Raw genomic sequence first — 11,970 nt, 5'->3', positions numbered from 1 at the left:
AGAAGTGACCTGTGGAGGTCATGGCAGCAATATGAAAACGTAACAGACCATACGTTTTGAAAAAATAAATGTGCGATGCATTAACAATTCACACTGTAAACAATTGCACATAATATGGTCCATATGCTATAATTTGATTTAAGGGGTAATTTTGAATTAATTTACAATTTAGAATAACTCTTCAGCGTAAAAGACAAAGACTTGGTGGTATTGGCTGTAACCATTTTTAGATATTACTGTGACTCAATCTAATCACTAACTGCAGAAGTTTAACAATAAAATGAGCATTACTTTCACTGGCTTAGCAATCGTCTAGTTGTAAAACATTGCATGTCTATCATGGACAGGCATGTGCCAGAAATGGGTGTGAGATGACTTTGTAGTAGAAATCAGAGCTGTTTAATGAGAGTCACGTCATCTCCATTCACTCCAATGGGCCTTTTACTTCTTTTTTTTTCAGCAATGGCTGCTCATTCAGCCTCTCAATTGTACCCAGAAGTTAGCAGCAAATGGACCGTTCATGATGGACCTTTAAAAGGAAAAGCGTTTAAAGAAAGATATTGTATATTTTCAACACAACTCATTGTAATGAACATGTGCATTAAAGCATGTTAATGGATTGTCCACCTTTAAATTAACTTATCTGCTTGCTGAGACAAAGCAGCGAGGAGAACAGAAGACAAGCGGAATGATTGATACCTGAGGTTCATTATCAAATAATATAATTCATAAACTTCACTCAGAAATGTTATCGATTGATTTGCATTTTAGATGTGTTTCCAGTGAGATAGTAATGTATCTCTATAGTGACTTTGCTGTTGTGAACATTACTGTTTTAATAATATTAAAAGGAGTAGCTCCTTGTAGTAATAGAATCCTAAATACCTATCCCTTCCAGACGGCCACTGTAGTTCTAGACATGCCTGGAAAGGGAGCGGTGAAGGGAGGGGTATGTTGTTGCTTGCAATCTGCAACCTCACCACTACACATACAAATCTCACTATTAGATTTATTGGCCTAAAAACAAGAACACTTTTGCGGTAACTCTAGCTGTTACACTTACTAGTCCTCACGTATTAGCAGATTTTACTTAAAAAAATACAATTATGTATGTATGTATATACATGTGTCTTTTCTCTATATTAATATTGTAAATCAATTAATGTATTGACTACTTTATTAGCAAAAATTGCAATTGTGTCTCTTTGTCTGAACCGAATTCTACCAATATCCACATGAGCAAATTGCCCGCCAAGTACTTCCTGGAACTATATGGAATGTACGTGATTCACGTGACAATCGAGCATCAGGTACTTCCTGTGACGCGACTCTCTTCTATACAGGGCTCTGGTGGAAATGCGTTGTGTGACTTTAAGACAATTTGGCAGCACTCAGCCAATCAGAGCTAGGGAGGGGGGGAGGGAAGGGAGTGGGTGGGTAGCAACAGTTGCCCTGGTGAGGACGAAGCGCCATAGCCACGGTAGCCCTGGCGACAAGAACCCAGCAACGAGAATCAACAACAACAACAACCTGAATCCGCCATAAAAAATAAAAGAAGATATTTAACCGGTGGGAAACACACACGTGGATACAGAGGTGAAGCTCTTTACACACAAGGAATATTTAATTTCCTATAATGCTTCAACTGAATTGTGCTATTGCTTCCCCCCCCCCCCGCCTTCCCTTGTTGTTTCAGTAGCACTAACGGGTAACTGCCTCCCAGTGTTAGCCGAGGTTAGCCTGCGAGCCAACCGTCGTTTTTGGTAAAATAGTCGAGTCTCGGTCCCTGAATGGGGCCGTTTCGGCCACAGACGCATACTCAAGCAGGCCGTTGTTATGGCGATGTCAAATGCAAAAGGTACAAAATGGCGGTTGTTGTAGAGACCAGTTAGCTCGATAGCTTCGCGTCAGTAGCTGTCACGACAGGCTCGTGCTCGCTGCTACTGAACGTTAATGGAACGAGCGACCAGTAACGGACACTCGCTTTTTTAACGGTCATTTGCGGTCATTCTGTGGCGGTTTCGTACGTTTTTATTCAGCAGCGCCCCCCCCTCCCTCATCCCCCCCCACACCCGGCACAAACCCCACGTCCCTATATAGCGTTACATGACGGGAAGGAAGACAACATTAGGATAGTCCGGTTAAAAGTGTGACTACACAGACAGGAGACACGTCTTGAGGCAGGGCAGACTAACTAACAACTGAAACATCGTCCTCGACGATGGGTAGTTGAAGGCGGAGGCAGAGAGCGGACATTTAACGTTTGAGGGGCGTGGCGAGAGAAGGCGTTCTGCAGGTCCGAGTCTAGATTAACGTGTTTCTGTACAGATTTAGATGTGTAATCACGTGTCGTGTTGCTAATTGACCTATAAGGTCAATATATATATATATATATATATATATATATATATATATATATATATATATATATATTTTAAAAGCAATTTTATTTTGAAAAAACAGATTTGAGTTTTCAGTCACAGTCATTCCCTTCCTCTGTGCTAACGTTTTCTGTTTTCAGATGAACAAAGACGCGAGGTTTTTAAATTGGTATCAGGGCTATTGTATTACAATGTTTATTTAATTAAGGACATGGTGTAGCATGTAATATCCATAATTGTGTGTGACATAATGCATCACAACAGAATGCATAATTGCATGCAGTATCAGTGCAATGTGGAAGGGCTTTCCCCAACTAACTACGGGCATAACTGTGTGATTGGCCATAGGATGTGAGATCACATTACAGGTAATGAGACACTGAAATGTTTGTGCCTCCCCTCAGCAACAGTAATACAAAAAGTGTGTGTGGGGTGTTGGGGGGAGGCTCTGATGTTAATCATTCTTTTCCACTTACACTATTAAGATATCCTGCAACAAACATCACTTGCCTCATTGTCCATGTAATTTTCCAAGTTGGACTGCCTACTCCAAAATATTAATGTATTACCCTGTAATGTATTACCCTGTAATAATATTCTGAAAGCTGCGATTCATTACCACTTGCTCTTACCTTCTGACTAGATGTCTATCTAATAAACATTTCCAGGATTCGTCCGAGAACTCATTCTGGAGCATTCAGAGCATCTCTTATGTATACCAGAAATGCATAACTAATCACTAGTTTCTTTTTCCTAGTGTGATTTCCAGCCCTGTAATGGCCACCTCAGGCTACGTAGTTGAGATCCAGCCAGCGGCTCAATCCCAGGGTGCTGGTGTTACTGTGACAGCGGGGCAACCGGATGACAGTTCTAGCCCTGAATCTGCACCTCAGTTTCTGGCTGAGATTCAGGCTTCCGTGGCCACTTCCACTATTATTACACCCACAGGCCAAACTACTCCCACTGATCCAGCCACCTCCCTCACCAGTCCGGAGCCTGCAAATATTAATCAAGCCCAGTCCACAGCACAGGCCCAGCCTCCTCATACACAGTATGTGACTGCAGAGATCCAGGGCTCCCCCACACAGTCTGGAAATGCTCAAAGCACTCCTCAGTACATCGTCGTTACAGTCACAGGTAAGGGCATACCATTATATGCCATTGGGACAGAAGCAGTGCTTCACTTATTACACCCATATTCTAGTTGTTACCCTACATCAAATTACTGTGGTGACTTTTTGGATGGTCTTACATTTTTCAGATATGGTTTTTATATATACATACATATTCATCAAAGTTAATAACATTGTATTTTCTTAAGGGCAGTAAATAAAAAATACTTTTAAAGATTTGTTAAGATTATATAACTAAGATATACTTTCACATATTCAAATAAAAAATGTAGTGGTCTCGCTACACAATTTTGTTCAAGGTTTGTTGTTTAGAAAGTATGACTAAGTTTTGAATGTATTTACATTCCCTTTGTCCCTCAGAGGGCTCCCTTCACTCGAGTGACAGCTTGTCAGACTCCAGCTCCCCTCCAGCTGTGGTGCAAACAGGAGTTCCCACGCAGGTTGTTCAGCAGGTACAGGCTGCTCAACAGGTAATATATGCATGTACCCACAAACACATTACAAAATGAATGTTGCCTTGACTCCTAAAACTATGTATCGTCTTTATCTCTGAAGAGGTCAGTGGTGCAGGCCACCTCCCAGATAGCCAAGACTGAGCCGGGCACTCAGCTCAGTATCACCAGTCTACAGCCTGTTCATATCAGCCAGGAGGTCAGTCACACACACAAGCACGCACGCACGCACACGCGCACACACACACACACACACACACACACACACACACACACACACAGTAACACAGTTCGTCATTGGTGGTCAAATATGATGTCTGACAATAACAAAAATGGATCACATGTGACATCCAAAACTTTCCAACTTCTTCACATTTTGGCTTAGTATTAGCCAACTAATCACATCTGTGGTCGAACCTGCTTCTGTGGACTTCCAGTTCCCCCCTTGTAGTGAAGTGACAGCGTTAGTCAGGGATACAAATCTAGAAGAATGGCAGCTTCAACATGTGATAGGACAGCCAGAATGCCAGGCCGTGGTATCAGCAGACTACATAAGCGAATGCTGCAGCAGGACAATCTACTTCCCCATGGACTTCCTTCAGTATTACCAGTCACTGCCATTGCTATCTGTTTATGCCGAGAAAGAGATAGGAGGGACCCACCCTGCAGTCACAGGCTCAGGCCTCGATCAGCCACCATCGCAAGCTACAACTACTGCGTTCCAAGTAGGTCAGGGACACAAGGGTGACTGCTGCTATATAGTCATGGGAACAAAGAATATGTGTGTTATAAAAGAAAGAAACTGAAAGATGTTCAGAGGATTGTCAGGCAAGATACAGTTGATATGGTTTAGCTAGGCAGAAAAGGATTTATTGAATTTTTGTGTGTTTGTGTGTGCTCACTTAGGTCCAGCAGCAGCTCACGCCAGTGCAACATGTCTACGCCAATCAAGTGCAGTATGTGGAAGGAGGAGAGACCAACTACAGCACCAGCACCATGTTAGAATACCACTGTCTATCAATAGCTAACCCATGTCCAGAAAGGTTTCCCTTTTTACAGTTCACTTTGTTCCTAACACGTCTTTTCGTGTCTTTTATCCAGCCGTTCCAGCGCCTTTCCCTACACTGACACCCCCTTGTACACTCAGACCACAGCTGCCCAGTATTATGAAGGTCAGCCAACTTCAGGCTCACAGGCTTCCACCCCTGGCACACCTCTAACGGTCTCTGTCACTGCTGGCACGACAGGGGGTGTGTCCATGTTTGTTGCCCAGCCCACCAGTGCAGCAGGGGGAGGGGCCACCGTGGTGACCGCAGGTGGCACCACCAACGGGGCAGGGGATGGTGCAGGCACCAACGGGGGCGCAGCAGGCAGCTATGTGATCCAGGGGGGTTACATGCTGGGCAGCAGCAGTGGAGGGGCCGCTGGCAACAGTCAGAACTACTCGCACACCGCCCGCGCCTCCCCAGCCACTGTGAGTATTACAGAGGGCGAGGAGGGTAGCGTGCCGTCGGCAGACAAGAAGGTATGCAGAGGCGCCAAGCGCAGGAATTTCTTCTCGTTTTGTTCTCATCCCCACGACCCTTTGGTGGCGCACACCGATGAGGTCATAGTTTTGTCCTGTGGAAAGCACAATTAAAACTGTGGCGATTTGTATCGGGACCAGAAAATATTATCTGTGGGTGATACAATACTTTGAGTATTGATCACATAAAGATGTGTCGTAGCATACAGTATTTTTAACTGTGCTGAAATACAACAAAACCATGACCTCATCATTTTCATATCATTACAGTGCATGTGAGGAGGGGTATTTTTTATTTGCCTGAAATGCCCCAAAAATATATTGTTCATCCCAAATTCATCCTATTGAACCCCACATGATAATGGTAACCAACCTGTGTTTAGAAAGCATCCCATTGCAGGTCATTCATTGCATACCATATTTGTATGCCACGGCACGCAAACAAAGTATTTGTGTTTTCATTCCCAACGAATCGACAAACTGTAACTGTGAATCGATGTGATCGCATGTACTATAGAGCTAAAAAATGTTCTTCGCAAATACAATTTTTGTGGTGTACATATGAGCTTCCTGTTTGTATCTATTGGCTTTGCTAACTGCACCAGCTGTTTCCTTTTTTCGTTGCCTGCGTGTCAGGTACAGTGGTTGCTGGACAACTACGAGACAGCTGAAGGAGTGAGTCTGCCACGTTCCACCCTCTATTGCCACTATCTGCTGCATTGCCAGGAGCAGAAGCTAGAGCCTGTTAATGCTGCATCTTTCGGGAAACTCATTAGATCTGTGTTCATGGGGCTACGCACGCGACGCCTGGGAACACGGTAAGACAGGTCATCAGACACCCAGACTCGTGTATAGAAGACATGATAGTCCCTGATAGATCATGAGTCCTATCAGGGACTATCATGAGTCCATGATAGATTTAGTTTTTAGAAATGTTTTTGTAATATGGGTTTGATTAAACAATATGATATGTTTGTTATTGTATTTTATGAAATTAAAGAGATATATAGTTAAATTGGTCAGTATTGAGACTATGGACAGTATGTCGCTGTGGCGGAGTTACCACAGGTTTATAGAAACAACGTAAACCCTCTTTCCTCACACATACTTGTTTTCTCCTCTATAGATTACATGCGGGAGACAGATTTGTCATCACAAGTTACATTTTTTTATGTAAAAACATATTAATCTGTTCCTGACAGGGGTAATTCTAAATACCACTACTATGGGCTGAGGATCAAGGCCGGCTCTTCTCTTCTCCGCCTGATGGAAGACCAGCAGCATCTGGCCATGAGGCAGCAGCCCTTCTCACAGAAACAGAGGTACACACACATCTATTGTCTGTCATCGCCATCAAATCATCTCACGGTTCCAAACACCTGCTTTATGATGAGACAGACTTGCCATTTCGTGGAGATCTGAATGTTTCATCTACCCTATCATATGGACTTTGTCCCGGTCCCTAGCAGGTTGAAGCCTGTGCATAAAGTAGAGGGACTGACCAATGGCACAGCAGCCGGAGCAGGCCAGCAGCAACAACAGCAGCAAGGGGCAGGGCAGGTGGACATCAGCACCCAGGTTCAGCAGTACCAGCAGTTCCTAGGTGTGTATGGTGAACAGTAAACAAATACCTACGGGTATGAAAGTGATGGTTTATCTAAAATAAGATTTATGAGTCTGATGGTAAAATTGTAAAAAAATACAATATACATACAACATACAGTGTAATACAAAATGATTTACAGTTGGTTACAGTAATAATGTGATTTCTCTTTTGAGTATCCAGTGTTCTTGTGTTCCAGATGCATCCCGAGCTCTCCCAGATTTCCCCGACATCGATCTCCAGGGGAAGTCTCTGCCAGAGGGAATTGAGCTGGAGCACATAAAGAGCTTTCAGCTGTTGTACAGAGAGCATTGTGAGGTAAGTGAATGAAAGGTAATCCGTTAGCTGGCCATTGAGTATTTAAGAGTTTTCTATCTCGATGTTAGTGAAACAGGGGAAGCCTACTTTAAATGAAAGAACCCTGCGTGACTTGTAGAGTAGGACAGCTCACTGAAAAATAAGCAAAGAAAATGGGTTCAAAAGTACACAGCCAACATTAGCCAGGTAAATTATTAGATCATGTCCTTGTTTTTATCACTTTGTGTCTGTCTTATTGATCTTTTGATAATCTGAATGTGCTCAGTTATTTATGTGTACGATGTGCTCTGTGTGTTCCTTCAGGCCATACTCGATGTGATGGTCAACCTGCAGTTTACCCTGGTGGAAACTCTGTGGAAGACCTTCTGGAGGTTCAGCCAGAATCAGGCTGGAGATGCCACGTTGTCTGTGTGAGTGGGCAAAACTTAAAGGCAAATTATCAAAATTCTGTCCTAAACAAAAGTAAGAAGATTCTCCTTGTGCAGTAGTAGTACCATTTTCTACAGAATGCAGGTAATTAAAACTGGCATGTATGTGTGTTGGCAGTCATGACGAGTCAGAGAAGCGCCTCCCTAAGTCCTGTTTGGTGGTGCTGTGCAAGTATGACCCAGTGCTGCGCTGGAGCCGGGACTGTGACAACAGCCTGTACCAGAGCCTGGTGGAGATCCTCATCCCTGATGTCCTCAGGCCCATCCCCAGTAAGGCTTTACATGTGTGATCATGCAGTCAAATATACAGTATGGTGCAGAGATTAATATGCACTTAGCAAAATACTTTGACGTCAAAAGCGACCATAGCGTAAAGAAAAATACTTTCAAAATATATTTAAAAAAAAAGTAGTTGTAATAAAAATAATTACAGCTGCCTTTTAAAGCACCTGTATCTATACCGACAGTATATGCACATAGACAGACATTATTTAACTCGTGCCAAATTTAACCATTTACCTATGAGAGTACAAAGATCAACCTAATATTCAACATATAATAGGAATTTACTTTTTCTTGGTTGAAGCATTTGGAACGATGGACTGGCTCTATAGCTGCGCTGCAGAAACTCTCTAAGGGTTAGTCAGATTTTATATTTAATTACTTGGAACTATGAGAAAGGATATTTCCTTCCATCCTGCTGAATGGCTGACACAGAAATATTGCCATGCCCTCTGTGTTTGTATTCCATGGATTTTGGAATTACATTAGAAATCTGGTCATGCACGTGGCCAAGAAATCTGATTCTCCAGCAGAAACGTAGCCATGTTAACCATGCGTTTGATAATCCTTTCTCCTGGTACATTCTCAGGGCATAGACAAATTAAAAAAATACTGTGAAGTGACCAGTATTGAAGTCTTTAATCCTCTTTTTCCTTTTTTTGCCCCCAGGTGCCTTAACTCAAGCCATCCGTAACTTTGCCAAGAGCCTGGAGAGCTGGCTGACTAATGCCATGATGAACATCCCGGAGGAAATGGTCCGCATCAAGGTACACTCCCCTTGGACTAGCTTGCAGTTGGTGGAACAACATGTTTTATGAGCCATGGAGCATTTTCGGCTTGCAGGATCAGCCATTATGAAATCTTTTGCTGAGACTGATTGCAAGTTCATAAGTTATACTTAGAACCTAAAGTGCAAAACTAAAAGGTGCTACAGCTGATTTTACGTGAAGTACAGTCCTATTATTTGCCCGCTCATTTTTGGTAAATCATGCAAATCATTTGAGTAGAAAATAACAATGATTCCTGATAGAAACAGTCTACCTTTTTTCTCACAGTATAAATGGACAATTGTATTTGCTGAAGTGAAGATAAAAGGTCATATTGATAAATAGTAGGCCTGTTAAACCTTGATCTTCTTCTCATTAAGGCCCAGGCCAGAGCTGAACATACATTGCTCACCTCCCCAAAAAACCTGTTCCAGGTGATAGAGATATTTGAATGTATGCGCGCCCTTTCATCCTTCTCTCCTTGTGGTTTCTCAGGTAACATCGGCCAATGCATTTGCCCAGACACTACGTCGCTACACCAGTCTGAACCATCTCGCCCAGGCAGCCCGCGCAGTCCTCCAGAACACGGCCCAGATCAACCAGATGCTCTCCGACCTGAACCGCGTCGACTTTGCTAACGTCCAGGTCGGTTTGGTCTCTGAACCCTGTGCGCTGAACACTGACGTCGGTTTCACGTGTTTGTAGTGTAATCTTGCATACGTTTTAGTGTTGTGCATATGCAACAATTTCTGCTGTGGCTTGTGGTTTTGATGCATGAATCATTCTGTTTTGTTCTGCAACCTTCCTCCCCAGGTAATGTAAAACAAGCCCTCTTGCTTTTTCTCAGAAGCTCTGAGTTTTTCCTCCAGACAGTGAAGAGCACATGGTTAGATACAGAGCCCTGAACCTGGGAGTGATTTAGATTCTTGAGTCTTAGTGTTAAAGACAATTTGTCAGAGAAGGTATTTCAAAGGACTTAAACTTGGGGCTTCTGTTTGAAGAATAGTCTGTCTAAACATTCGGTCACCCTGCTTCCCATTTGCCGGTTCTACAAATGCCAGATGTAACTGCTTCTTACCGACGCATCCTGTCCACCCTTTGCAGGAGCAGGCTTCATGGGTGTGCCGGTGTGAAGACCGCGTCGTCCAGCGGTTGGAGCAGGACTTCAAGCTGACCCTCCAGCAGCAGAACTCCCTGGAGCAGTGGGCTGCGTGGCTGGATGGTGTCGTCTCCCAGGTGCTAAAGCCCTACCAGCAGAGCCCTGCCTTCCCTAAGGCCGCCAAGCTATTCCTACTCAAGTGGTCCTTTTACAGGTGGGATGAGAGACATTTGGAAATTATAATTTCCATTCTACTTTGTTGTCTTTGTTCACGCTGTGAGACTTAACTACAAACTTTTGTTCCACAGTAAATGCGCTAATTCATATGCTCTTACAGTCACTAACAGTGAATCACTGTTGTGTGTGAATGTACAGTTGTGTTGCATGTTCAGCCTAAAGGTCTCGACGGGTGTGAATGATTTCAATTCACAAAACAGAATTGTTGTTAACTTGCATTTTGTCAATCAAGTGACTAAAGAGAGAGGAATGCTAGTACCACCGTCAAAGATCACTGTAATAAATGTGTTATCTCAACCTTTATCGCTCACACACACAAAATGAAATCAGTATAATGAACTAGGAACCACATTTAAGTTGTGAGAACAGTTTAAAAAAGACCACAGTTATAATCTGACCAGCACTAACTATCAGGTTTCATTTATTTCAGCTGCGTGGATGAATATGTAAATTCACTGTCGGGCATTATAAAACAGACCGCAAAATTAGTTAGTATTAATATCAATGAATAATGAAGTGGATTCACTGTGAGTCTCTCCTCTTGACTCTCAACTTTGTTAGAGTGAATCACTGAATACATGTGTACCAATGGCAACTCCCTGATCTCTGCTCTCTAGTTCCATGGTGATCAGGGACCTGACCCTGAGGAGTGCAGCCAGCTTTGGCTCCTTTCACTTGATCCGCCTGCTGTACGATGAGTACATGTACTACCTGATAGAGCACAGAGTGGCCCAGGCTAAAGGAGAAACCCCCATTGCTGTCATGGGAGAGGTACTAAAGCACACACACACATACATTAACTCAATATTGTGAGCCTTATTCAAAATAATGACACATTCCCCTCTTGTTTGCCATTAGTTTGCCAGTTTAGGCCGGGGTCTACATCAGCTGGATCCTGACAAAGGTAGTTTACACTCTGCTCTTTGTTTCTACGGTATCCCAGACAAACCACAGCCAGGTCTCAAGCATTGTTTATTACTAACTCATTTACCCATGTCCATCCTAGAAGAGGAAGAGGAGGAGGAGGATGAGAGTGACGATGAAGGTCAGGAGCTGTCTCTTCCCTCGGATGGGGTCATGCTCGGAGACGAGTCCCTGGAGCCGCCCGCCAAGCTGGCCCGAATGGACCAGAGAGTCCTCTTCACGACCGGATCAGCGGACAACTAACCACAACATAACACAAATAAACACGTGTTGATTACATTGAATATATACACACGCACAGACACACACACGCACACACACACACGTACAAAGAACACTAATTTATACACTTGACACATGTATATAGATCTTGTAAATGTGTGTGCATACTGTAACTCTCCCACTTGTTTACGCACACACAATCAAAACATTGCTGTTGCACCATTGATTCCACACGCAGTCGTTGGCGCTGCAATAGGATGTGGCTTCACAGCCCAGAGAGAAACACAAAGCATTCTGTAAAAATGAAGGCATGTTTTATTTTTATTTTTTTTCTCTCTCGCATCTCAACCTGTAGCCTCGCCGTCTACTTGCTGAGGAGCTACTGCTCACCCTCGATCCTCCTAAAACTGTCACTGCCGTATCAAAGTGGTCTTGAAAATACTGTGATGTGTGTGTGTGTGTGTGTGTGTGTGCATGCGTGTGAGTGTGTGTAAAGGTAGCCTCTATATGAGGAGGGAGCTGAGTTGACCTTCAGCAGTAAACAGCAGAATTTAGTTGTTATTAATTCATTGAATACTGTGGGAAGAAGCTGTGTTGTT

The 11,970-nt window shown here is 43.4% G+C and overlaps 1 protein-coding gene across 1 annotated transcript; it reads left to right on the top strand.

Annotated features, from left to right (window-relative positions):
* Positions 1 to 3,157: 3,157 nt before the first annotated feature.
* On the top strand, positions 3,158 to 11,392 carry rfx1a (regulatory factor X, 1a (influences HLA class II expression); the record flags this gene model as incomplete). Its single annotated transcript, XM_079232615.1, has 17 exons — positions 3,158 to 3,518; positions 3,875 to 3,984; positions 4,070 to 4,165; positions 4,873 to 4,964; positions 5,068 to 5,491; positions 6,128 to 6,309; positions 6,694 to 6,813; positions 6,961 to 7,094; positions 7,294 to 7,412; positions 7,716 to 7,822; positions 7,959 to 8,110; positions 8,792 to 8,889; positions 9,385 to 9,534; positions 9,994 to 10,202; positions 10,843 to 10,996; positions 11,084 to 11,129; positions 11,232 to 11,392. The coding sequence occupies 17 exons, from the start codon at positions 3,158 to 3,160 to the stop codon at positions 11,390 to 11,392; spliced, it is 2,715 nt and encodes a 904-aa protein (XP_079088741.1).
* Positions 11,393 to 11,970: the final 578 nt, after the last annotated feature.

Source organism: Taurulus bubalis (genome assembly GCF_910589615.1).
Source record: "Taurulus bubalis genome assembly, chromosome: 17".
NCBI classification, from domain to species: domain Eukaryota; kingdom Metazoa; phylum Chordata; class Actinopteri; order Perciformes; family Cottidae; genus Taurulus; species Taurulus bubalis.
Note: the sequence above shows the minus strand (reverse complement) of the source record. Positions and strands in the feature narration are given on the sequence as shown.